At 40.2% G+C, this 27,848-nt stretch overlaps 2 protein-coding genes and 1 long non-coding RNA gene across 19 annotated transcripts in view; 1 reads left to right on the top strand and 2 right to left on the bottom strand.

Annotated features, from left to right (window-relative positions):
* LOC117535094 (LIM and calponin homology domains-containing protein 1-like) overlaps positions 1–21,900 on the bottom strand; it is a 124,665-nt gene extending 102,765 nt beyond the window's left edge. For all 11 annotated transcript variants that reach the window (XM_034199405.1, XM_034199407.1, XM_034199411.1 and 8 more), the window contains exons 1-2: positions 21,778–21,900; positions 20,491–20,790 (exon numbers count right to left, since the gene is read on the bottom strand). In XM_034199405.1, the coding sequence (XP_034055296.1) occupies positions 20,491–20,592 (102 nt within the window). In that variant the 5' untranslated portion in view covers positions 20,593–20,790; positions 21,778–21,900. The remainder of the gene's footprint in view (positions 1–20,490; positions 20,791–21,777) is intronic.
* LOC117535096 (transmembrane O-methyltransferase homolog) lies at positions 265–27,671 on the top strand. 7 transcript variants are annotated; one of them, XM_034199421.1, is made up of 5 exons: positions 265–309; positions 23,737–23,846; positions 24,811–25,105; positions 25,829–26,025; positions 26,819–27,671. In XM_034199421.1, exons 3-5 carry the CDS (start codon positions 24,850–24,852, stop codon positions 27,146–27,148), a joined length of 783 nt encoding a protein of 260 aa, XP_034055312.1. In that variant the 5' UTR covers positions 265–309; positions 23,737–23,846; positions 24,811–24,849; the 3' UTR covers positions 27,149–27,671. The 7 variants fall into 7 exon arrangements, with proteins under 7 accessions (XP_034055312.1, XP_034055311.1, XP_034055310.1 ...); XM_034199420.1 differs by lacking the exon at positions 265–309 and adding an exon at positions 21,875–21,957; XM_034199422.1 differs by lacking the exon at positions 265–309 and adding an exon at positions 23,620–23,661 and having other exon boundaries at positions 23,782–23,846.
* Positions 25,602–27,848, bottom strand: LOC117535098. The gene is made up of 2 exons (XR_004567369.1): positions 27,792–27,848; positions 25,602–27,114 (listed from the first exon to the last, which is right to left on the bottom strand). It is a non-coding gene; the product is annotated as an uncharacterized LOC117535098 (long non-coding RNA).

Raw genomic sequence — 27,848 nt, 5'->3', positions numbered from 1 at the left:
GCTCCCATGTTTTCTTATGTGTTGCCATAAGTTAGTCTCTCTCCGTTGGTGCGCTGGGCGAATGCTAATGCTAATAATGCTAATGCCAGCAAATACAATGGCGGCTTCACAAAACTTTTCCGAGTTTTAAGGGCCGTGGTTTGCAATCCGCTCAGCCAATCAGAAATGGGAACATTTTTCTCCCATGAAAGTACCTGCTTCTCATGAACTAAGTTCTAGTTCCGGATTTTTTTTTTGTGAACGCAACATTTCAAGAACTATCGGAACTATACTGGGAAAAGTACTCCGGTGTGAATGAAAGCGCCTATGGTAAGCCTTATTACTAAATTAAAGACAAATTAGTGAGCTGTAACCGTACAACCACTTTATTTGGAATAGTGAATCAATACCATAATGCAATAGGATGAGTTAGCCAGTTTAAAGTGTGTTATTATTGCAAGTGGATCTCTTGGATGAATGCCGTCACTGGAGGACACTAAAGTCATTATAGCTTTTGTCTGACATGATCACTTGTCCTGTAAAGCTGGGAAATTCACCCTCCATCCCATATTAATGATTCAAATTATTTAATATTTAAGTGGACCTTAAAAAGGAATCTCTATTCCTTGACAGTTTCCCAAGGCTAAGCCCCTCTGTGCCCCCCTGGGAACATGAGCATCTGTCAGTCCAAGTTATCACTGAGCTCCCATTAGGAAAAGGAAGTATGGAGCCAGGCTTTCCTGACCCCAAATGCACAGAAATCCTACTATTGTGCCTCTCCCCAGGGGTTTGGGATTTTAAGAAAGAATTCCAGGACTAATATAGTATCTTACAACCAGACTTTGAAGTGGAAATTCTTCAGAAATGACAGTAGAGGTGATTGTGTTGTTGTTAACCATGTCACTAACATTCTCTCTATCCACCAAATGTTTTTCTATATTGGCAAATTCTGTGATGTAATGTTGGAGATAATTCCGGTTCAGAATTGGATTATTTAAACTAGGATTGCATCAAAACATATTTTCAATCAATCAGCCAACTAGTTTAGGCATTCAGAGATGTTAATATGTTAACTGAGAAAGAGGTGAGCTGCACAAAGATTATGAAAGTTGAAAAGTGTTTGATTTATGTCATCGATAAACAATCTGGCAAATAGTAATATAACAACAAATAATGACCAAAGAACATAGCACTGTGGGATTGGAAGCTAAACCCTGAAAATGTTCAAATGCGTTGAAATGTAAGCAAGCTTCTTAGCAGATTTGCAGAGGAATTTATTTCTAAGATTAAGGTCTGCTTTGCATTGAAAGATGATGTTAACCAATAGCCCACACTCCTTTACGTAGTAGCACTTAGTCATATTTCTCATGATGCCTATACGCCTGTACACTTGCAAATACTGTGAGAAATCTGAGATGGACTGATGACTGATCAGGTCAGGCTCTAAGGATTAACATTATTGTTGGAATTAGCTTTGGAAAAGAGAATCTACTTAAGTTATTTAGCAAAGTCTGAATAGTTTCGCAACAGCTAGTACGGCTAAAATGTTGGAGGGTTAATTGACTGAAGCTTTGCTCACATTGCATAAGTTGCTTAGTGGCTGTTTGAATAACTGATTATATCACTGAGATCATTACCAGTTTATTGCCAAGTTAGTGCACAATGGGAAAATGAACAAAGTCTAAATGTGTTGGTCTACATACAACAAACAATACTTAATTCAACGTTTGATTTAATCATTTTGACGACCACTATGTGGTAAACGTAATCATAGCAACAGAAACTTTCTACAAGAGCTGATACAGTTTAAAGAAAGAAACAATCTATTGATATCCTTACAGCTATCAATATGTGATGTCTATTGCATTCTTGGTGTTGTTTCTGTGCTCTCTCATCTTGTTCACTTCAACTCAAGATTAGTGAATTCCTAGAAAGCCTTTCAACAACCCCCAACGATGGGTCATGACTTCATGCTTTCAGCACAGATGGGAACAGCGATAGCAACACTATAGAGAGAATAACAGATGGGCATGTTCCAGTGAGAAAAAGATGTACCACAGATGAAAGAGTTTACAGGTTTCACCTCCATCCATTTCATTAGGTCTCACAGGAAGCCAAGCTTGTCATGCTAATGCTACATTTCGCTGTGTTCTGCCACATAAGGACTAGGGCTGCACGATTTGGGGAAATAATGTAATTGCGATTTGACAGATATTGCGATTGGATTTGCGATACTTGTTTTTTAGCGACCCAACGGAAGTTTATAGTAAAATGCGGCCATATCTCCGGCTAGGAAGGTCGTATCAACGTGCTCCCGTCTCTAGCACCCCCGCAGCCCGAGCTACGAGTGAAAGAACTAAACGTACATGAAACTTCCGTTGGGTTGCTTTAAAGTCAAGCTTCAGTTTAAGATTCACCCTGTAATAGAAACATGTGATGGAGCATTACTAACCTGACTCAGACGGTTTGTTTCACCAAACCATCTAAAGCTCCATTGGAAGCCATTTGGAAAAGTATTTCAAAAATACTTGGCAGGTGATAGGATCAATCTGTCTATCACCTACTATCATGGGCCACTTCTGATTGGTTAACAATGACTGGTGCATGTGGAGCACAGCACTTCTGATTGGTGGAGAAGACGAAAGAAAAAAAATTGTAAAGATTTTTACAACGATTTCGATTTAAAATCGATTAATCGTTCAGCCCTAATCAGGACCACAACTTGTATCTTAATGGCTGCCTGATTTGGCTTGAATTTGGGGGTGAGGAAATTGGGCCCATTGAGGCTGAGCTCCAAAGTCCAGCCGTCAGTCCAGTTTACATATACTTGGAACATTTCGAATCGACCATTCATTGTATCTTGAAAGAGTCTGGAACCTTTCGGTTTCTCCTGATTTTGAGTCAAGTGGAACCGCTAAAGTTTGATCTCATCTTATATTCGACCGAGGTAAATGATATACAGCAAAAAAAGCAATATCTGTGTTCTTTACTTAGCAAGAATGTAAACGGTAAATGTCACAGTATCTAGGTAATACGTGCAGATAAGCTTCTTGAATCCCTTTACTGATAGTTACTCAAAGTTGGACTCTGGCCACCCGAGAGAGCTGTCATACTTGCCCCAAAAAGAGGTGCAGCTGGCTAGATTAGTTCAGGATTAGAGTTTATCCCCTGCTACCGATGATGGGGATAACAGCACTCAGGAGACCAGTAGTGTAAGATAAGCCATTCCATCGTAGGTTTAGTTGACACACTCAAGTAAAGAAACTTGCAGTAAATTAACTGCTAGTGTTTTGATCAAGCACTTGACTTACTGTTTAATGGCCACTACAATAGATCAAGATATTGTTGGTTAAGCATGGTCACTAGTAGGCCATCTTAAAGTCCATGTAATCAACTCAAGGTAGGAAACGGCAACAAGAACGAAATAAATAAAATGTCCTTTTTGACAGCATGTTAGGCGTACAAGTTGGTACATTATCACCGTTTTGAAGAAATGTGTCTTGGGTTAGTACTCTAATGAGAATTGCTAAATGCCAATCACAATTAAATTGTTACCAAGAATGAACAACTAGACTCCCTGATTTGCATGGTGGTCCCGACCTGATGCTGGCTGTTGACCTTCGGCCTGCTGCTGCCGCTACACAGACGCAGACCTGCTGCCGTCAGAGAGAACAGGGCTTTTACTGTACAAGTCAAACATATGTCACTTAGAGGAAGCTTTATCCCCTCACTACAGCGACTGCTTGTCTTTCCAGCATGGTGTGGCCCAGTAGAAATCTGAACCCTTCACCCTGGCCTTGGCAGTGCCGGGCTGCAGCCACTGAGCTACAAACAATTCACAACTGAAAGTTAAATCTGGTTGCCAGACTTGTAACCAGCCAGCAGCTTCGGGTTGCCAAAGCTGACAGAAGGGTGGCATTATTTTTTAAAGTTTATAAAAAAGGTAAAAAGTGGTTACAATAAAGATTTGTAATGAATGTATTCTTTGGTTCTTTCCCATTCTCTATACGTCTACCACAAACGCACATTTAAATGTGCAAGATAACACAATAGTTGGTCAATTCTGACAGGCGGACAAATTGCTTTGTGTCCTCAAGTATGAAGGTAGATATGGTGCAAAATGCGAGAGCTTGTAAAACCTGATGTGAGCACAGAACAAAATCTGAGCTTGTGTGCATACATTTACACTTGTATAAAATATCCACGTATCTGTGAACCAAATTTGAAGTCATAGAAAAAAAAAATGAACTTAGTGATGAAATGTTCACTTGCAGAAAAATATATATTTTTAAAATATATTTTCCATTACAACTGCAACTTGGTTATTACAACCTCTCAAATCAGTCATTACAACTTCACGAATCTGCTCTGTGGCAGTATAAACCCACACTTCTTGCGATGAATATGTCGCTAAAGTAATTTTCCGTCTCAGTTTTGCTACCGTCTTGTGGTTACACTCCAATAGGTTATCGCTTAACTTTAATGTAAGATCAAAGTCACAGTTTCACCTGTGGACCATGCAAAGCAAAGTGACGGAGAAAAGTTTGACCGTCGCTACAAATGTATTTTGATCCTCTTTTGTAATAAGATGTTTTCCTTGTATATTTTTGGTTGTGTTTTAATCTTTTTAAAAGTGTTCTGTCTACATTAGAATGAATGTAAATCCCACAGTTCAGCCTAACTGATGGTGTGTATTGCTTCAGATGTTCAGTCAATGAGGTTAGAGCTGGACAGCAGGTGGAGCTATGGATTCAGTCATGGTGGTTTCATTACTGATTACCCAATTCTTCTTCTGTTCTCCTTGTTATTGCTGCGACTAGTATCAAAACAAATACATCATACTGTGCCTAAGGCTTGTCCCATACAATTCTTCTTTCACACCAAGTACAGAAGAGCAAATCAAACCTATATAGATGCTATGATCTTGGAAATAATGAATTTCAATATGTTATCATGCTCAATGGTAAGCTGGTAATGTAGTTGGTAAAAAAAGTGAACCAGCCATTTCCAATTTCCCTGCTCAAGAAAAGAGTAAGTAATCAAGGCAGGATGCTTTGCCTTGCCTGGGAGGCGTGTGGCACAGTGGGATAGTGCGTTGGTGTTGGGATCAGGGGAGCACAGGTTCAAACCCCACTGCAGTCAGCATGTCGTTGTGTCCCTGAGACACTTCACCCCGAAATGCTCCTGTGGGGATTGCCCACAGTATTGAGTATGTAAGACGCTTTGGATAAAGCGTGTAACATGTAATGTCTTCGCTTCCCTATATTTGACACAAGTTCATGCAGAGAGTGTAGGTGCAACAGGCGCTGTCAGAATAAATCAAAAGACAGGTTTACTACTTAACATCTGCTGAACGTACATTTACAGGGATGTGGTTTAAACCCTTTCAATTACACTTCATTCTCACTGGTGACATCTTGACAAGTTGATAACTGTACATATTAAAAACATGCAACTGGTGACAGGACCACCTAGAGTTTAATTTGAGGTTCACTCTTTCGGGGAAATACATTGAAAATCTCTATTATAGTGTTTCCAATAAACAAACTGATTGGGGAGAATCCACATTTAGGTCCTGATAGCTAAACATGTTCAAGCCGTATTCCTTCTTCCAAGGCAATATAGGTTCTGCAGTTGACATATCAGTCCCAAGAGCTAACTAATATATCAAGTGTGATGTTATCTTCATTCCAATGTTGTGCAAAATATAAACAAATACAAGTGCGGCACGGAGCAAGCATGAAAAACGTGAGAAAATATAAAAAGCAGACGCTTATTGTCATAACGGCTAATGGTTTTAGCTGAATACTATTACAAAAGAGTCAGGAGTGGAAACACAGGGAGAAGGGACCTCCCCCATTGCTCATAAAAGGTTTTAAATGAGCAAAAAACTGAATGAAAAGTTTCAGAAAAGAACAAAATATAGTAAATAGATTCACACCATTGTGATAAACATGTTGATGTCCGTTTATTGCAGCCCAAAGAGCCAAATACGTGAACAATGTTGTACTCCGTAAATTACGTATTAATGGAAGGCCTTCAGTAGTAGTAACATTTCTGAAGATCGATTTGTTGACTTCAAACTGAATGTTGTAATAAATCCTGTTGAAGGTAGCTGTACAGAAATACCCCTTGTGAGAAAAATAAAGTGACAGCAATGCTGCATCATGCAAGACTGCCCAGACACATGCCAGTCAGCTGAGGGGCGATTGTGTCATTTTCCAGAGTGTGGTGACAGCATGCATTGTTGTTGGGGGGGGGGGGCGACCAGCTGGGGAGCTCTGTATGAGTGTGTGTGTGTGTGTGTGTGTGTGTGTGTATGTGTGACCTAGCATTACTATACTTGTGGGGACCTAAATCTGTTTACACAGTCACGTGTGGGGACTCGCCTCCCTTATGGGGACAAATTGGAGGTCCCCGTGAGGGGCATCATTAATTTTAGGGTGATGACTTGGTTAGGTTTAGGGTAAGGTTAGGGTTAGGGTTAGGGTTAGGCATGTGTTGGTTATGGTTAAGGTTAGGATAAGTCTCCAGGAAATGCATGTAAGTCAATGTAATGTCCCCTGAAGTGATGTATACATGGTGTATGTGTGTGTGTGTGTGTGTGTGTGTGTGTGTGTGTGTGTGTGTGTGTGTGTGTGTGTGTGTGTGTGTGTGTGTGCAGATTGAGGGGCACAGGAATGCTGGGGTGAGTGTGCATGTGTACTGTATGAGACCGTGTGTGTAGGGATGCATACCGGTATCACCGAAATACCGGTTACTGGTGGCTACGGTATACCGTACTGAAATCAGATCCGATTTTGATACTTTAAAAAATATATATATATTTTTCATTGTCTGTTCAATACTAGAAAGGTAAAAGTCCCACAAATGAACTGTGATGAGATTTGTTTTCTCTCACCAGTGAAGGCAAATGTTGATTTTAAAGATGAGATTTGTTTGTTTGTGCAATGCTGAGATCTCATGACCTTTATTCTATTATGTATTTGTTCTCTAGTCGAATCTCAGGTTTAACATTAATTATAACGGTCTGTTTGCATTGACAAGATGTGCTATTCACGCGGCACACCTGATGGCGGGTGTTATAAAAGATATTCCATAATCGGTTTTCTTCATATTTGTTATGTATTTTTCATTGTTTGTTCAGAACTAAAAGGTCCAAGAAGTCCCACAATTGAATTTAATATTCATTTGACATGTTAACTATATCGTAAAGCGCTTCATGGGAGTAATTGTGGGATGATACATTTTCAAAGTATCACGATATGTATCGGTTGAGTATCGGTATCGTTCAGTGGTATCGGTATCGTAAAAAGTCAACGATATGCATCCCTACGTGTGTGTGTATGTGACAATGAAAGGCATCCCACTCAGTTCTAAAAGCCTCCATTCATGGCGGACCTGAGTCATCAGGGCTCAACGCTAACTTTTTTAAGTGGTTGCCAGGCTGGCATCAGCTTTGCCAAAACTGAAAATATGGTTGCCATTTTTAGTCACCTTCAATTTTAAATAATGAAGATACTATGCAGTTATACATCAACTTAATAATGAAAATGTGACACAAAATAATGTTCAAATGCTTTACAATAAGTAATTAACACAATTATTTGAAACTTAAGTGGTAGTAAACTTGTCCACCCTTAATTGCTAGTATACAAAACACCAGTAATGCAGCTGTTGTTCTGTTCTTCACAGATCACTAGTTTCTTGGTCATCCCTTTCAAATGTGGGTTTCCTTGACCTTTGTGCTGACCCCCACCATAGATCCTTTGGCCCTTCAGCATTGAAGTCTTGGATTGGCCAGACTATTACATTTATAATGTTAAATAAATTAAAACCATTCACAGTTAAGAATTAGATATTAATTATGAATGCTGTAAATTACCTTTTATATGTCTAACTATATTTAAAATGTGTTACCTTTTTATAGAAGTGATTATATTTATATTCTCCTATGGTAAAGTTTCGTTTTGCACTTTTATTTTGGTAGTAATAAGATCGGACTCTTATTTTGAAGGAGCTTTTACCAGAAGTGAATGCACAACGGAGCAGAATGTACATAATATATATTTCGCCTCCCAAGACTTTACAAATGTCCTCTTTGCTTTTCGTTCGGGTTCATCTTGCGCTTTATCAGTTGAATCACTTTGAACATTGCATTGAGATGTTAACGGGTTGGCCGAACTTTTTAGCCCACAGTCAAACAACTTAATTTGCTTCGCCATTTTTTGTAAAACAAACACACGGCGCACCGCGCACGCGAGTAGACATGCATCGCTTTCTGGCTCTGTAATCACACCAATGCACGTGCAACTTAAGTATCAGGTTCCGACTGGTCACAACAAACAATTAACATTTATCTATTTTGGGGTGCACATTTTGCTGTTTGCTGTCCTTATTTCTTTATGTTAAAAACTGGTTCCCACTGGCAACCAAAGGCCAAGAAGTGGTTGACATTTTTTCTGAATGGTTGCCAATGGCAACCTGGCAACCGTTACTGTCGAGCCCTGGTCATGTGGTTCTCTGCAGCAGGTCTGAAGTCAGCAGTACCATAGCTGTGCAGTGTGTTTCAAGTTTATTCGTCAATGAATTAAAACAACAACTCCTCAAGCTGGCCCTAATGCTAGCAGCTACAGCAACGACTCGAGCTGGCCCTAATGCTAGCAGCTAGAGCAACGACTCGAGCTCAAGACCAGCTATTCTCATGTGAAAATCCACTCTAAGTTTTTACAGCAACCGTTTATGGTTCACAAGGTTACATATAAGACTGTGGTCTGGGAACAAATATGTTTACCCTCAAAACATAAGGGAAAATGCAGTTTTATGGGAAATACTTTTTTAGGAGACAGACCAGCATTGCCATTCATATATCTATGACGCTAGAAACATTTCTTGTAGAGAGACAGCAAGATAGAAGGCAGGGAGAAAAAAGGCAGACACAGTGTCACATAATGCCTGTATGCATATCAGTCGCGCTGCCAAACTGTGCAGGTTGCACTAGCTCCCTCGACAGTCAGAATAAGTCCAGCTCCCCTGTGCCGCATCTCAGAAAACTAGGAAACCAGATCAGCCTGCATGACCCAATTAGAAACGTCCCCTGGATGATTGACAAACTTCAGTTTCTGTCCTACCCATCAAACAGTATATGCCAGCTAAGAACAGCTCCAAAAGATACAGGCAGAAGTGTGAGGAATATGTTGTGAAGTAGGGCTGTCCCGAATACCATTTTTCGGGCTCCGGATATTCGGTAGTAATCAGCAGCGAATATTCGGCCCGTGTTGAAGCGAACCGCTTCAACACGGGTATTTCGGTTTATTCACGGCATTCATTTAGTTATTCTACAGTATTGTTGTTTTATAGAAATGTATTAATACCCAATTTGTGTTCTTTGAAATCAAAAAGGATATTGAATTGTGTTTGTTACTTTTGTTGCAGTTGTATATGTCTTAAGTGTAATTTGGCTTGGCTTCCTATTTTGTATGGACATGCTTTTATTTTGTGAGATGACGGAGAAAAGTCATATCTACATATAAAGACGGAGAAAGTAAACGATAAAGTGTATGGTTAAGTGTTAGCACCCCCCGAAGAGGCGCAAGCTCTTACGTTGATATTGGAAATTTCAATAAATTTAAAAAAAGATAAAAAACGAATATCCGAATAACGAAATTGAAACCCGAATAATACTCCAACGAACAAATATTTGGATATTCGGATACAGCCCTATTGTGAAGTATATTGTTTACACTCTTTTTCCACAGCCAACACTATAGATCTCCACATGCTGGCAACCCAATAAGCTGCAGCACACTATTGACTGAACGATATTTGCTGGAGGGACTGAGGAAGAGTCTTACACATTTGCAGAAATGTTACTAACCGGTAAAAGTAGTGGAGCCTGTAACTTATCGCTTAGAACCACAAAAACAATCCATAAATCTGAGTTGAATGGGACACATGCAAAGTGACCCACATTGGCTGCAATGAATAAGGGCAATCAATAGAGTGATGGCAGATTACATGAGAGCGGAGATTCGGCCTGTAATTACGGGTAAAGATTAGAGAGAACATGCTTGTGACTGAAAGCTTTGAAATGGTGAGATGAGAACATCAGTTTGGAGGAAGTGAAGTATTTTAACAATTACCACGTGGGGGTGGCGATATGATTTAAAGAGGACAAGATAGAGAACCTTAGAAGAGTTCTGAGAGTCTGGTTCAAGGTCATCTTTGGTTTCTGACTGCTGCCTAATGAAAATGGAGTAGATCCTTCATGTTAGACTTAAAGAGCTTAATTTTATTGTAAGATCAAAAGGAATAATAATAACTGAACAAATTCCAGGGCTTTTTGGACATGCTGTGGCTTTCATGATGAAGTAGCACATCAAATAGCAGGAAGTTAACATGATATATTTTACTTTAGGAGGGACTCTTCTTTAAAAATGTCAATGTCTTAATTGAAACAGCTGTGGTTAGAACAGAAACCAACAGAAGGAACGTTTCACCGGCTCATTAGCTTTCATATTCCCTCTTGATAATTCATCATTAAACAAGGACTTCGTTTGAGTTTCTTAAGTTTAATCCTTGTACCAAACTCTTTACACACAAGGGTGTTTTGCTGACAGTAGTTACATGAAAAAAAAATCAAATTGCAAACTTCACCCTATTCTACTGGTGATAATGCAAGTCATTTTGGATAAAGGCATTCTCTTCATGCTTGAAATATACTTCAAAATGCCTAACCTCCATGTCCTCTCAGTGTTATGCTTTCAACAGCCATCAGTTATGTTTCTTTTCAGAGTGAACAGTAAATGCACTGGCACGTGTCAAGTATTAACAATTGTTAACAGCTTCCCTGTAGAGCGTTGCTGTGCAGTCCTGGCACACAGCTGCTTGTACCTCCTTCTCTCTGCTGCTCAGGGTGTGTGTGTGTGTGTGGTGTGTGTGTGTGTCGCACTGCAGCTTGAGAGCCAGTCTGCCTTGTTCTCTACACCTTGAAAGCTCCTATGCTTTTTCCAATGAATGAACACAGAAATCTGATAGCTGAACAAGATGGATATCTACATCAGGCACTAACACTAACGCAATTATTTCATATTTGTTATGGCAACGTTTTATAGCCTTCTTTGCAAACTCAACGAATGTGACCCCAGAATCGTCCAAGCTATGCCAGTTTGTGAGTAGGTCTTAAACCTATTCTTAAGCCTTTAGACACGTTTAAATAAAGGCCTTACCTTAGGCAACCCTTACACTATTTACCCTTAAAAGAAATAAAAAGCCATTTTGAAATGTAAAGTTTACACTGAGTAAGAACAAACACGTTGTGAGAATAGTGTTTGTGATAAGTTGTCATCAACCTAACTGCTCCTACCTAGGAGCTTAGTTTATTTGCATATATTTGCTTGTGAAATGAAGTACCTGCTGATTTTACTAGATAATCGGAGCCATTTGACTTTTTCCTCCATGCTTCAGCAGAGCACATTTCTTGTGCTAGTCTACTAAAGCCTTCCGATATCCACTTTGCTGTTATTGGACGTGAACAGCAGCCAACTAATGCACTGCTTTATTTGAAAGCTCCTTGAGAGAAAGGGCGATACACAAAACCACCAGGAAGGACACAGAAAAACAGGATGGCTGGTGATCAGCGATGTTTTCCTTCAATATCAGCTACAGAAAATATGAAACAAAAAAGCAACTGTGGTCATTATTTGTCAAGACACTGACACTGGATTTCAAGAATCATTAAATAACCTAAAGTGTATTCATGTTGCCTCAGTGATAGCATGAAAACAAATGTACAGACATGCGAACATAGAAAAGAGGGAGGGAGGGAGGGAGGGGGGGGCTTATCTCACATCTACTCTGGTAATCCACCACACGATCATCCCTCACCCCAAACATGCATGTGTTCATAAAGACCCATCTGGACATCATGGTCCTAGTAAGTGGATATCCCAAGTATGTCATGGAATATGTCAGACTTGAATGCATTCATATCTAACACATGAGATGCCTCTCATAACGCTGATATACATGATAATGTATATCTATAATTTGGAAAGATATTGGTATTAAGTGGCTGAAATAATAGGCATAGGTGTAATAATGACATGATTTGCTGCTCTGAAACATCACACTCACTAATGCCTCTCCCTGCTTCACCAGGAGAGGACAGACGGCTTGTGTTGAGATTAAGGAGATCATAACCACAGGATTAGTGATTAGCATCTTACTTTCAGGGATTTGTCATTTGTGTGAGTGACTAAAGCTGCGTGGATCTGATTTGTACTGGCAAATAAGGAGCTCCAATCAACTTGTAAGAAATGACAGCATCCAATTTTGTAGTGCACTTAGACGGTTATGTTCAATCAATAGTCCTATGGATGATTTAATATAGGCGACATAAATACATCAAACAGCTATAACTAAGAAAATAAATCTTATTCAACACTGATTGCTTGGGATTAGTGGTATTTTGCACAGCTGAAAGTGTAATCTTGGTAGCCTCACTGTCCCCTGAGGGATCCATAGAAGACAAACAGTAACAATTGACACTGCATATGAAATTAGCTTAAATGGCACTTATTTTCCCGTAGTCCAAATCGCATTAAATTTGACTGTACTTAGAAGACAATGAGAGCAGATAACTTCAGCTCTGAATTAGGGCTGTGCAATTAATCGTATTTTAATCTCGATTACGATTTTGGCTTGCAACGATTACGAAAACAACGTAATCGAAATAAAACGATTATTATTTTTAATTTAAAAGAAAATAAAAAATTGTTATTATTATTTTTATATTGGTTTTTCAGTTGAATTATACTTAACGTTCATCAACTGTTAAAAACATATTGTTTCAATAAATGGATGTTTTCAAAGTAAGTGGATAATCGTTTTTAATAATCGTGATATTAATTATTGACCAAAATAATCGTGATTATGATTTTTGCCATAATCGAGCAGCCCTACTCTGAATGAGAGAGAAACCAAGGGACAGACTCAGTTCAAATAAATCGTGTTTCAACTGACTTCTTACCCTGGAATAATACACTAAACGGTGTACTGTAAGCGAGTCATTCGAGCGTAAAAGTGAGCGGGGCCGTTAGATCATGGACTTCCAGTTCATCGGAGCACTAAAGTGAGTGATGAAGGGGACATCCTCAATCTACCCTAAAGCCTCCTCTGACAGACACTTCTAAAATTACACTCCTCAGTGGCTCGGAGTCACAGCAGTGCATCTCATGTACTTTCATGGTAACTGACAAGAAAGCTCAGCACTTAACATCGTGTTGGAAAGAATGACAATAGCCCCTAAAGTGGGAATGACATCATAGATGAATTCAGCTCTTTCTGAGCACACGGCGCCGGCCTGCTAGAGCTGCCTGGGGCCAAAAGCAGAAAGATGAACTGCATTGGATATTTCAAGTTCTGTTCCTATCATGGCGTCCAACTAGCCTTTAGCAGGGCAGGTTCAAAAGAGTCAAATGTACAGTGCTGGTGAAGCTAATCCTCTTATTCAGCACATCAGTCAAAGACATTTTGACGGACAAATGGCTGTTTATGGATTTGCTTACACCAGATGTCATATTCTTACAATGCGTGAGAATCATCATTACTGTTCTTCTTGGATACCGTAACCACGTTTTCCCAATTTGCCGGCTTAGTTCATTGTTTCCTGGCACCCTAACTTTTCATTTCCGTGACAAACATAGGTCATAGGAGCTTTTATCAAGTCTAGTATCGCCTGCCACTTTAACTTCATATAGTGGATCTCACTCCAGTTGGATTATGTCGGTCTAAACTGTCAGTACTGCTCTTGCACGGTGATTGATTTAAACCTGTTTGCTAAGCAGTGCGTCTATTGGTTAACTGCTATTATTGACGCAGTGCACAGGCAGGCACATATGGCTTTGGGAATTTTTGATGATTCATTTAAGATTTTCAAGAACAGACAACCAAAAGAAGGCGGCATAGCACTGCATGCGTACAGCGGCTGTATTTGGCAGTTAAAGAAAAAAAAGTGTGCGTTGACTTTTACCAAACACATTACAATTCTGCACTAATACCAAAAACATAAAAGCTTTGTATACATTTTGAAAGCTAGAGTCACATTTGTCCACTCTAAAGAGAATCTAATAACATGGACCAGTCTGGTGATTAGACTGTTCAGTACAATGATATCATTGAAATGATACTCTCCATTGACATGTAGATGATATCTCTTTCCCTTTCAGGCATGTCACAATGGAACTTCTTATCATTCACAGCCCCCTAAACATGCCATGACTGGGACAGGAGGTGGGGGTTCTATGATGAAGAGAAACCCAGACAATACAGAGCTAATAGAGAAGAGATTCTGAACAAGTTGAGACAAGATCTGGAAAAAAGACATATTGACGAAAGAAGAATTATTCACATTACAAATGATTGACACATGATGCAGGTTTATCAAGCATTAACAAGACAATGACTGCCATCGCCAAGCAACCATGTGAACAGCCTTTTTCTGCATTCAATCAAATAAATACAGGAACCACACTTGGCGTGAAGATGTATGCAAAGAACACTGACCAGAAACACAGATTTTTGTTGTACTCAAATTGTAAAAACGTCAGACCCAAACAGACTGATTCTTGCACATCCTATCGAACAGCAATGTTGGTTCTGCTGTCATGGCACAGTCTCAGCTATAAGCAGGTTTGAAATCATGAAGTGTTTTCCAAGCTGTACAAGATAGCTCTCTGGCAACGCAGCTCTACTGACATTATTCAACACCGTCTGCTTTTATTCAGTATGATTGTGTCTACTAGGAAACCACCATGACGTAATTCAGTGAGTTACTCTCTTGTTAAAAACTGGGCAAGATATCTTATTACCCGTTAATTGCCAAACTTCAAAGTGTTTGGTTACATCGCTTAAACTTTGTCCTTTTGTTCCAATGCTAAATCTTCATGTTTATACTTCTTATCATAATAATGAGGGCTGGAATTACACAACTCAAGTTATTCTCTCATATTTACCCTTTGAGGAAAATGTGCCAACAACAAAGTAGTAGTCCTTCACTCAACTGTCATTCAATGGAAAGACATTCATCAAACCACTGAGATGTGAGCTGGGGGAAAGAACCAGTCAGATCATTTTACTGGGTTCCAGTTCATGCAAACACCCTTTGGCTATATGACATAAACGTTGTGTCACGTGACTTGAATTTTGAATTGAGACGTCCCTTTATAGATACTATATTTGTACGTATTAGTGATGGGAATTCCGGCTCTTTTTAGTGAGCCGGATCATTTGGCTCGGCTCACTAAGAAGAGCCGGCTCTTTCGGCTCGGCTCACTAAGAAGAGCCGGCTCTTTCGGCTCGGCTCACTAAGAAGAGCCGGCTCTTTCGGCTCGGCTCACTAAGAAGAGCCGGCTCTTTCGGCTCCTAAACGGCTCTTCATGTTACCAGTTTACCACGGAGCCTCAGTTTCGCTGCTGCGAGGCTCCCACGCTCGCAGTTCACGCGCGTGCTCCACTAGCCGCCGCCCCCCGCCGTCAAGGCTCGCCGGCAGGACACTTTCCATCACAGGAACACGCTTTGCTGGCGGCGAAAATAATCCCACCAGACTCCTTTGCCACTCCAACAGAGGGATGATCTTGTCCTTTTTTCTTTTCAAGCTATAAAAACTCAATCTTCTCTCGAATTATTATTATTTTTGGACGCCCTCGGCTCGAGTTCAGGGCGTTCCGAGCTGAATAAGGGCGTCAAATGACGGCAAGACGCCCCCCTGGCGGAAACGCTGGTGCAAACCACATTGTGAATGAAGTATAACACATATAATTGCTTTGTGAGGAAATGTCAATATCCTGCTTTACAGTTGCCAGAAAAGTGAATTTTGTCCCATAACTAAATAAGGAATATAATCAGGGGTGCATAGGGTTGGGAACCGAAACTCGGTTCCAGATGAGAACCGATAAGAAAATGCCGGGTACCGGGTACCCATACAAAATACACAATTTCGGTTCTGCTTAACGGTTCCTAAACGCGGTATACCCTGTATTCCAGCGGGTCCGTCTGCACCGCGGTGCTGCGGTGACCCGGTGGAATACAGGGCGGACCTGGAGAATCACAGAACGGCCGGTCGTCAGCGGGCCGTTGACGGCCGGCTCGGTACGCTGACGGCCGGCACCGCCCTTCATTTTTTTAAACGGCATCATATAAATTGCGCTGACAGGCGACAGAGGTCCACAGTTGCCCCGCAGCGATGCTCCCCCGCCCTCCCGTAGACATTTCACGAGCTCAGTCACTTCATAACACCAAAGATAGGTCGCGGTAAACACTCTGAAGTGAGGCTCCACTACACTAAAAAATAAAAATAAAAGGCAAAGTGTAATGCCTGTTAATAGCTTGCCACAGGCATAGCTCAGTTAAAATAAAGCACAGCTATTGTGCAATACATTTGTATTGCATGTATATTTTTTAGTAACAATTTCAGTTAAAGCTTTTAAGAATAAATATATTTTTGTTATCTAAACGTTTGACCTCTTTATTTTACAATTTTGGAATCGAAACGGGGAATCGATAAGAACCGGAATCGATAAGCAGAACCGGAATCGAAATCGGAATCGATAAATTTCAAACGATACCCATCCCTAGGGGTGCACATAACTTTTTTGCCCTGGTTCTCAAAGGAGCACCTGGAGATGTTGCTTGGTGCTCATCCTTAAAATGAAATAAATAAACCGGTCTTTATTTGTCAGACACACGGCACAGAACACACAGAGGTGCACAGAACACACAGAGGTGAACACAGAACACACATGCAGAGGTGAACACAGAACACACATGCAGAGGCGAACACAGAACACACATGCAGAGGTGAACACAGAACACACATGCAGAGGTGAACACAGAACACACATGCAGAGGTGAACACAAGACAACATTAGCACGACCAGTAATCCTACAAGCTGTCATCACTCCCTCCTGACTGTTCTCCTCACTGTCTTCCTCTCTGTCAGACATGGTAGCTGATGATGTAGGCCTACTTCTTTCTCTCTGGTTGAGTCTGTGATTAGCTGCTTGCATCCACAAGTCAACAGCTGGGTTTGGGTTGAAAGTCCAGCTTTAAAAGGATATGTTTGGTTACTGTCCTATAGTATACATTGGAATGATTTCAAACCTGTTTATCCCAATAATTATAAAGGAGTGCCTTGAAAATATGTGTTTACATAAATTGTGACCAAACCGTTTGAACTTAGACTAAAGTGAACTATCTAAACACTCAGAGTCCTTTACCTCACTGAGCTGTAGTTATCAGTCTCTCAGTCTGACTGGAGAGGACTCTCCCTCCACATCATTGTAGAAACATCTTCTTCTTATATCCGCAGCTAGCACCAGATTCTAATAACAACAGTACCGGTGCACCCTCCCTCTCTCCCACGCTCACTCGCATTTTGGCTGTGAGCTGCGGGCGCCAGACAAGCCAACATCCCCCATTTTCATCACTTACAGCGCCCATTGTACAGGGCAAATGAAACGTGTAACCGGGGTGAAAAGGGTGTTACATTTACTTAATTGTGAATATTGTTACATCAAGGCCAAAAATTAGGATGAGCACCAACGGTCAAAAATGTTTTTTTCCCTCCCAGAACTACCAGCGCAGCGACTCCCCAGATCTGGCGCCCTAGGCGAAAATCAACGCCAGTGCGACGGGCCGGCCCTGAGTTCATATGCAACTCGCAAATATCTTTCTCTCTCTCTTCTCTCTCTTCTCTTCTCTCTTTTCTCTTCTTCCTTCTCTCTCCCTCTCTCTCAATGTTGGTACGCAAATGCGTTTTTTTTCAAATGACCCGGTGCTCTTTTTTTGGCCGAGTTATGTGCAGCCCTGAATAGAACACATTATTGACGCAGTGCACAGGCCAATGATGCAGGTTTGACAGTTCAGGATAATGTTGTGATGCTGCAGCAACCTTTTGGACACAATCCCACAATAACTATCAGTTTCAGGATGCAACTATGGTAAGAAAACACCAGAAGATGAAGTTGAATCAGGCTTTCAACAGAAGTCTTAAGGGCTTCTGTGTGGTTACAAATATTCTCACCTGCCAAAACAAACCAGTAGGGGCTCCAAAGAAAATCATACCAAACCCATTTGTTGTGAATAGGGCCAAGAACGACACACCAAAGTAATTAAACATGCCTTTGTGAGACATGTCGATGTTATGATTGCCTTTTTATATATTTAACATGAACGGGCCATTGTTTGAAATGGCAAACGTTTGGAATGTCAGAAGATTGAGATGGCTTTGCAATCAAGACGTCAATTGGATCTTTGACATCATTTAAATGAATAAAAACAGCTAAGTGTACAAACCCAAAATGTAAGAGAGGACTAGAACAGACAAAGGAAGTGAATGTTCTGCTTACAACCAAAGATGTAAGAATCACAAAGTGAACAACACAGGGCACATAAGTCCTCTGAGGACGCTGTTTAGAGCCAAACAGGGGGCCGATTAACATCTAGCCTGAAGTCCTGACATCATATATGACACAGCAGTTGTATATAATAAATCAAACCCAGGCCTATGGGATGCTGACTGGGGCTTTGTGTTGGTCTATTCAGTCAGGATTCAGAGACCTGTCTCTGGTTGCCTGAGGTGACTGGAGGACCGTCACCAGGTGTGTATGGGTAATGAAATCAGTCCCTTCGGGGTAAGGGTGATAGAACAACAACAACACACAGGAGTGGTTGTATCAGTTCACTCCCGCCTTTATAGCCTTCATTCCTGACCTGCCTCAGAGATTCTGGGTCAGTAGTGGCTTTTTAAAGACTTGATAAAGTCCTCCAAAGAGTTTGGTGCTGCTAAATAGGCCTGTGATGGTGCCTGACACATTTAAAGAAGCTCCGTCATCTTCATTACTGCTTTAAGATGTGATACACTTGAATCTGTTTAAACACGGTATTGTAATAGCGAGCTACACATGAAAACATATCAGGTGGTATGTAAGATACCAAGAGTTGAAAACCCCCTCAAAAACACTATTTCTCAAATGAGACATGTGTATATTAACATGCTCTCGACACTCTTACTGTCAGCCTAGAGGCAGCATTGAGAAATGCAATGAATATAGCACTGATTGGTGGAACAGTAGAGACAATACAGATGCAGTGTGGCTGCTGATGACAATAAACATGAAATAAACATGCAAGGATTCAACAATATGGCTTAGCCAAGCCTTCATAAATAAAACAAAAAATTACTGTGAAATTAGTAAAGGTATACTCAAAAATCCAAAACATAAGAAATACTGATACCTGCAGGATAAAAGTACAGCTGTTGGCACACAAAGACAGTAGGCAGCATTATTTCATGAGTCATCACATTTTTCTATTGTAGTCTATGACTAGCATTAGGCCTTCGAGTAATACAATCTGCAGTGAAAAATTAAGCCAATGTTAACTAAATGTTAGTCTAGTAGAGTAGAGTAGATCTGTACCATGGGGTGGAAACGCAACATTAGAGCTGAGAACTTGTGATCAGATGAACAACACTCTTAGGTTATCACTAAGGCTATCGCTCACCATGACATTTATCAGTTACATGTAATTGATTGAAGAGTATGGGGGGCCTCTTCTCTTTGCCGAGTCCCCATAATCCCTACCAACGCCCCTGCTACATTAAGTCAATCACTTTATGCAACGGTGTGCTCGAGATCAAATTTGTAAGCCTTTATGTAAACCTGCAGAGCTGTGACAGCATTACAACAACATGCAGTAGATAATCAGCCGGCCGTCAGGGTTTGAAGGCTGACAAGAGCACAGCTCACTGCAGGATGACAAAGTCAAATGCAATGAGGGCAGGCAAGTGTCGTGATTGAAATTCTCCCAGAACAAAACCTTGTTTGTGTGATTATTGTTCACCAGGCTCGCGATGAGGCAAAAATCCATTCCACATGATGCATTCATTGTTTGCAGCCAAACACGCAACAGGCCTCACAGCAGTCACAGCTACTGTACAATGGCCCTGGCCAAAAACAACTGAGAGCCTGCTGCTACATTAGGAGAGTCCAGCACAACTAGGTGCAATATACTCTTTAGTTATGTTTGTATTTGGGCTATATCATTACACATTAAGAAAGCTACTTTTTATTTTGAAGGGTTATAATGTTCACTCAGTATTGGGTTTTAGACTCAAGTAATTATAGGAATTCAATATAGCAGAAGATCAGAAAATACCAATAAAATCCACATATTGACAAACAATGACAACAGCCACAAAGTAAACCCCCCAGAAGAACTTAAAGAATGTTGTTGGAAAGATTTCGTCAGAGTCAAATAATTGCAGTTTGAGTAACCTTTCAACAGGTGACGAAGCAATCAAATCAAACTGCGGTTTAAAGGAGAAGGCGCTGCAAATACATGCTGCTAACCAGTAACTAAGGCCACACAATGACAACAAAACACCTGTGCGAAAAAAGAATCAAAGTCCTGAGGAGTTAACACAGTATTTGGACTGTTTTGTCACTCACCTCTATCCATGTCTGCGCCTCCTGAAACGCGGAGTCTGCGGCCGCCTCGCTGACAGGGGGATGCTGATGAGACTGTCCTATGTCTGCAACCGGACTTGCCATTGGCGAGGAAGCTCTTCTCTCAAAGTATACAGTAAAGCCTTTACAAATGTGTGAAGGCAGCTCAATGCAGCGTTATTCCACCAGACTTTTGGGTTGGTCAGCCGGTTGTCCTCAGTCTGTTGTAGGTGTTGCAGCAGCAGCAGCACCGGCGAGGCGAGCGGACCAGTTGCTGCTCTCCAGTGTCGCTCCTGGTGGAGTCTTTGAGGAGAAAACCAGCGTCAAGTCACACACAGTCAATCACAGGGCTTCCGGTGTGACCCTTCAAAATAAATGTTTTAGCCGAGGAAAGCACAAATAATGTATTTCAATAAATGCAACAAGATAATTCCTTGTTAGACAAACATTGTGTGGCTTCTGCCTAATGCAAATAATATTTTGAGATCTTATTTCCTGTCAAACTACTTCTGTTTTGATAGCTATAAGATATGTTCCATGCTACTCTGTCCCGTTCAAACAGAATACAGGAAAGTCCTTACTCTTAAATGGACTCAAATTGCTATTAAACAACCTTGGTAAATGTAGTTTGTAAGGAGCAATTGTTCAGTTTGTGGTTTGTCAGGTACACATGTATTGCCGTAAAGCTAGCTAAAAACGGTTTCAAAACAAAAGCTTTAGTCGAGGAACATACTGAACAATTGTCGGCCTCCAAATACAACATAAATACTTTTTATTAAACCAAGCAATAACAATATATATCTTTGTTTATCTCGCTTCTGCCCATTTAAAATATCAAATTTCCTGTCAAACTACTCCTGTTTTCAAAAGCTATAAGATATTCCTGTTAAAGCTAAAAACGTGAAATGTCTTACTCTGAAATGGATTCCAATTGGTATTGAGCAACCATGGCAACTGTACTTTTTCCGAATTAAGTTGCTTTTGTGGTTTGTCACGTTCACATGTGTTAACGTAATGTTAGCTAACAACTGAGGTAAGCTAGCTAGATAGTTAGTTTCTTGATTAGCTTAACCAATGTTACAGTTTAGCTCCTGTACATGAACTCGGATAATGTGCCATAGAGAATGTTAAGTTAAACTAGCCTTGACAACGTACCAAACTAGCCTGGTAAGCAAAAATTGAGGGCGGTGGAAATTCGAAAACCCTGATATAGACTATAGATGTATAATGTAAACATGACAAGGTAATGTTAACTTCCGTTTTTATTCTCCCAGACAACACTTAACGTACCGCTGTTTTGAAGACATTTCAAGGTTCCTCAGATTCATTAATCCAAAGGAGGGAAAATACTATTTAAAACGCTTCACAATTTAAACTGTGTTTCCAGTTGCACGTCTCGAGCTCAACTCCAACGGCAACCGGAAATGAATCTTCTTCTGTCTTTATTTTGGCGGTAACGTAACATCAATGGTAGGGATTGACACATCCAAAATGCTTTTTTTGCAGAACAAAACAGCAAGAAACGTGATTAATTGTATGTTGTATATGTATTGAAAATGTGTAGCCTTATATTTATGTTATTATTGGACAGATTTGAAGGGAATTTATTTGGAAATGTCTCTAAATGGGGGTGTTTCTCAAAGTGTTCCTGTCATGTTTTTTTACTATTCAGAACTAATGTCATTTAACAGCGTTAAATGCTGATGCCTTTCTGATTGTGATATAGCTTCCTACCCATTTTTTAAAAACCTTTATTAATCAAGAATAATTTGCAATAACATAACATTGAATTATGAAATACATTTCCATGTATGTATTGTGTTTGCTTAACCAGATCAAATTACCAACAATTACACATTTTTTTCCTTTTAGCTTTCAACCACCCATTGGTCTCATGGATGTATTATTATTTTTGAAATCCACCTGCCATTAGTTAAGGCTCTTATGTTGGTAACAAAGCCGCGTTGCTTCCGGTATAGTGTAGTTGTTTCTCGCTGACTTGACGCAGCTGGACTGACAGGACTACTTGCACGCCGCAGTATGATCCGCTCCAATGGACAAAAATACACAGAGCAGTGCAGCCAATGAGGGCAGCAACACACAGGGGATCTCACACACACTTTCACTATGTGGGGCAACCGAGAGAGCAGAGAGTTCACTGATTTAGTGCAAAAACACTCAAAACAAAGAGCCAACTCTGATCTCTCCAACTAAATTATACTGTTTTAGAAAATGTCTGTATGTTTGCTCTCATAGCACTTGCATCAGTTTGATTCTGGAACATAGCTAAAAGAAAAACATCGATATAACTGTAATTGAACTAACTACCTTTTGCAATTTACAGTCAGGTAAACTAAATTCACCTCTACCAGGTTTATACCAAAAGATGAATAAGCCTAATGACATATAATACGGAAGGCCCTAATATAAACTTTGTGTTGAATTAGAAAATCCATAATGTGTTTTAATTATCAATTCAAATACAAATTCCTCAGTCAGCTAGATTTTTAGTTTTTGTTGCCAGGGCCATTGTTAAGGCTATTTTGGGAGATAAAAGGGATCCTCTATTTGACAAAAAACAAGAACAAACCCGCATAAACATTGTTTGATTAGCTTTCATCTTGTATTTAAATGTGATATCTCTTCTGCTTCCCACCTGTAAACATAATCATTTGTGTTAACTGGAGTGTACAACCATGTTAATGTATAATAACTTTGGATTAAAACCAACTCTTTTGCTCCAGAAGTATTTTAATGACATTTCTAACTCAGTCTTAAAGTGTAATATAAGCCCACTTTAGTCAATGAAATGATTTAGAAAAACAAACTACACAATTATTATTATTATATCTCAAAATGAAAAGTCACATGCATGCTTTCACCATTTTAAAACACTATAGAAAAAAGCAAAGCTATTAGTTTAGGAAACTGTATCCTAGGTGAAATGACAATCACATAGACTGTTCTGGAAACTCTAGCATGCCAAAAGTTGTCCACAGGGTCTGTGTAAATATCTCTGCTGACCTCTGGTGGAATAATGCAGCAGTACTGATCACAGGGAGGAGGAGCTTCAGGCAGTGTGTGTGTGTATGTGTGTGTTCAGTTGTAAAGAAGGTGTGTGTTCAGTCGCCACTCCTCTTTCCTCAGGCTTTGATTTCCTGGATACCAGAAACAGTTCAGTGTTTTTCTTTCATTCAGTCTTTTTCCCAAAATATCTGTCTTTAAAGGAAATCATGGTTTGTTTTTCAGTCAGCCGGCTGTTTCCTTTATGCTGCTCACCCTCTTGACTTCCAGGAGTCACACACCATCTGTGTTTGACAGGACACACTCTTAAATCTGGACGGGCAAAGGGCAGCTTGGCAAGTAGTACACCTCTTCTGCACATATTATTACTCATTAATTACTTCTGTTTAAATAATTCCTTCAATATTCATCTAAAAAGGTTACATTTCTTTGTTTTAAAAAGTGACTAGAACTACAGTGTTCACTTTCTTATAATGTTAAAGAGCTCTTATTCAGTCATTTTTTATTTCTAGAAGAGGATGCTCATAAATCAAGGACATTACTTCCTGATTAATAAACAGCAGATATATTCAGTGAAAGCATTTCCTGCAGTATTTGATAAGAAGTTAAATATGTCTCTCTCTTATGAATTCTACTGTATGTATTACCATGAAGTGTCTGCAGAGGGCGCCAGAGGTCTGTTTTTTAGATTTTATTTTATTGTTTACTTGTTATCAATAACCAATAATTATAACAAAAAAATAATATTCTATTTAACGCCAATTTTTGAAAGCTTTTTGCCCATGGCACATCCTCACATCAAATATTTTGGATTATTACAGAAAATAAATATCGTGGCAAACAAACATTTCTGATACTGCAAAATAAGACTGAAAAGGACACAAAACAACTACAAATGACTCAAGATTAGAACAAAGATTCAACACGATTAATAGACATAACAAGACTATAAAGGGAAGTTAAACAACAAAACAACCAACTGGGTGCAAAACGACTTGAAACATCACAAATACAAATAATTGACTACAGGCGATCTAAAACAACAAAGTAGAAACGTTAAATAGATTCAAAGTGACCCCAAAGTAAATGGGCACATTTCTACAACATCTGTAATTCTTTCAAACTGAAGTAGAAAAACATGTGAACTTTGAACTCTTGATCTGGTCATTTGCACAAATAACAAGAGGTGTGATTGAACCAAAAACGTTAAGCCAAAAATAGCAATTCCAACAACTATGTGATACCAAATGTGACACTTCAGTCTCATTCCTGAGTTGATTTCCGCTGATTTCCTTTCAGGTTTCAGCGCTTCCTTCTGTCTCCTCCTGAGTTTTAAAAATGTGGCTCCTGGTTGTTTCCGCCCCGCTGCTTCCCGCCATCTTCATGGTGTCCAGGCGTTATCGAGTCAAAGTTTCCGCGCTGTGCCACCGAGCCCTTGCCTGGGCTCTGAGGCTGCTGAGAGGGAGAGTGTGTGTGAAGAGCACCCACGCCTTCGTCTTCTCCAGATGCACCCATGGCAAAGCTGACAGCGTCCTGCAGACCTATGACCTCTACGCCGACACACACCCCTCACTCTGCATCAGCCCACACATGAGTCAGTATGCTAAAGAATTACTTTATGTGGCAGTGCATTAAGCTACAAGGCAATGTCTTTATAAATCAGTGCAGACAATTTATATTAAAATCGAACATATCATTACTTTAAAAACACTTTTCAAAGTCTCTGTAACTTTCAAAATGAACTGTAACACTTGGAATTATGTGATTTACTTGATTGTCTCACCTTATTTGTTTTCTATATCACCCTACATCTATTTCAATATCTATGTCATACGTTTTTCAAATTATATTTACAATACACCACTCAAATGGATAGTTCAGATGTTTTTAAATGTGGTTGTGTGAAGTCTTATCCATAATCAATGCATTCTCTTAAGTAGATGACAGTAAGCATGGACTAGTTTCGAGAAGCAGACAGATGCTATGGCACAGGAGCAAAACAAGTACAGCTGTGGAAAGGGGTAACATACTTAGGACACCTAAAAGAAGCCCCACCCAAATCAATATCAGTTTGTTTGGCTTTAGCAATCAGAATCAGAAACGGGTTTATTACCAGGTTGACACGTACGAGGAATTTGACTTGGTGTCGTGGTGCATACATAAAAGTAAAAAAAAACGTAAAGTAAATATACGTGTTTTTGACCACACGTATTTTATATTTGATGTATTATTATTGTATCTATGCAGTGAGTGTCTCTAACGGGGACCTGTGGCTCCTGAAGTCATCGTGAAGCCTGGTCCTTGTCCTCTCTGTCAGGTGGGGTGTTGGAGGAGGTGGTGCAGAGGGTCCGCCCCCCCCTGGTGTTGGAGCTGGGGATGCACTGTGGGTACAGCTCTGTGCGCCTGCTGCGTCTGCTGCCCCCTGCTGGCAGACTGTTCACAGTGGAGCTGGACCCCCTCACTGCAGAGCTGGGGGAGGAAATCATTCTGGTGTCTGGCTTCAAACACTCCCAGGTACACACAGGGTGGATCAGCTTCTTCAATTTACCACATTCAAATACAAGTGCTTTGGAAACACAGATGATGACGTTTTTCTCGTTTAAGCCTCACACTCAGCAACTACTGAAATACTGTTAAAAATAGGTTTTATTTTAGAAACAAGTCTTGCTTTTGCTTGAATGTATTCTGTAATCATGTCTGTGCTGGACTTTTCCAATGATGCATGCATGCATCTTCACAATGCCTACAAACCCTGCATACGCTCTTCCATGATGCACTGAGATGTATTAGTCATATCAAAGCCCTAAATGCTCTCTGTATTATCTGCCTGGATGGTCTGCCTTGTGACCCGGATTTAATCATTGGACTATTCTTATATATAATACTATCCTTGGTCTGCATCCCAGGACTTACTCTACTCCTTCCAAGTCCATACTGAAGGGGGAAAAAAGGGCATTTCAGTATACTGCGCCCTCTCTTTCGAATCCGTTGCAAATCATATACATATTCAAAAGCTGGTCCTATTCAAGGGACACACTGAAAGGGATTCTTAATCATTTGGAAGCAGGTACAGTTGCAGGTCTTTCATATCTAATTTGTTTTTCGTTTAGATTTGTCTTTTTGTGTGTTTTATTTGTTTTGCTGTCTGTCTTGAAAAGAGTGTTTTGAATCTCAATGAGTCTTCTACTCCTGATCAAATAAAGGATATAATAAAAATAATAAATAAAGAGGTCAAGTGGCAAACTTGCTACTCTTAACAGAACATTGAAAGGAGAGATGCTAACCCATCTTCCTGTTCTCTTTGCAGTTCCAGGTGTTGACTTCTAGCTCAGCTGAGGCCATACACACGTTGCCTTCTTTGCTCACTGATCTTGATGAAGGGAGCAGTGAGGGCTTCAGTCTGGTGCTGATGGACCACGACCCCCAGCAGTACCTCCCTGACCTGCTGTCTCTGGAGAGAGAGGAGCTCCTCCGCCCCTCCGGCTGCTCCGTCCTCCTGATCCACAGGAAGCAAAGAGATCTCAGAGAAATCCTGGATCACATGAGAGCGAGGCCCGACTGCTACTGCATCAAATCAGAGCGCCAGGGTGTGACGGAGATCTTCTGCCAGAAGGGAAGCACAGGGTTAGATAGGTGATACAACATGTACATATGGAAGTGAGGGCTTTTGGTTTGTGTGGACTAGATCAACCAACAGTGTTAAACTTCATTATATTACCATAAAATGCATAAGGTCAAATAATTAAAGGAACGGACATGAACTGCTTTCTAGAATTAGTCAAACTGTTGTTGTTTTTCGTTGGTTGACAATTAAAAATGCTTTATTTATATGATGTGTATTACAATATTTGTATGTGTAACGGAGTTAAAAATGTGTAGACATAATTATTAGTTATAAATTACGATTTATAATAGGTTGTGAATTTTATTTTTATGAGATTGTTTCCTTTTGATATTTTTGAGTTATGTTTCTGGTGGGAACACTTTCCCGTTGCACATCTTTTCCCATTTCCTGTATGTCATTTCCGCTTTCCCCTCACATTGAAGTGATCACTGCTGAGGGTAAGCTGTGCTAGGAATTGTGTTATAGTTAATTACAATTTTGTGTGGTAAACCGGCTATTTAAATTTATGAAAGTGACATAAATGCCAGAAAAGACACCCAGATGCTTCGCTGTCGTTTCCTGATCGATAACAGGTCGCTTACGGTTGTGACCCGTTACATATGTTTACAGTATTCGTGCTCCAACATATCCAGAACTCTGCTGCCCGCCTCCTCACCCGCTCCCGAGACCACATCACTCCTGTCCTCCAGAACCTCCACTGGCTCCCCATCCG

This window comes from Gymnodraco acuticeps, unplaced genomic scaffold (assembly GCF_902827175.1).
Source record: "Gymnodraco acuticeps unplaced genomic scaffold, fGymAcu1.1, whole genome shotgun sequence".
In the NCBI taxonomy this organism is placed as follows: domain Eukaryota; kingdom Metazoa; phylum Chordata; class Actinopteri; order Perciformes; family Bathydraconidae; genus Gymnodraco; species Gymnodraco acuticeps.
The sequence above is the reverse complement of the archived record's forward strand: the minus strand, read 5'-3'. Positions and strand labels throughout refer to the sequence as shown.

What these genes read in the sequence shown, in the direction of transcription:
- LOC117535096 (XM_034199421.1), top strand. Translation starts at nt 24,850, where the DNA reads ATGTGGCTCCTGGTTGTTTCCGCCCCGCTGCTTCCCGCCATCTTCATG. An exon ending in CTGCATCAGCCCACACATGA is followed by an intron (nt 25,106 to 25,828) that starts GTCAGTATGCTA and finishes CCTCTCTGTCAG; the next exon opens with GTGGGGTGTTGGAGGAGGTG. An exon ending in CTGGCTTCAAACACTCCCAG is followed by an intron (nt 26,026 to 26,818) that starts GTACACACAGGG and finishes TTCTCTTTGCAG; the next exon opens with TTCCAGGTGTTGACTTCTAG.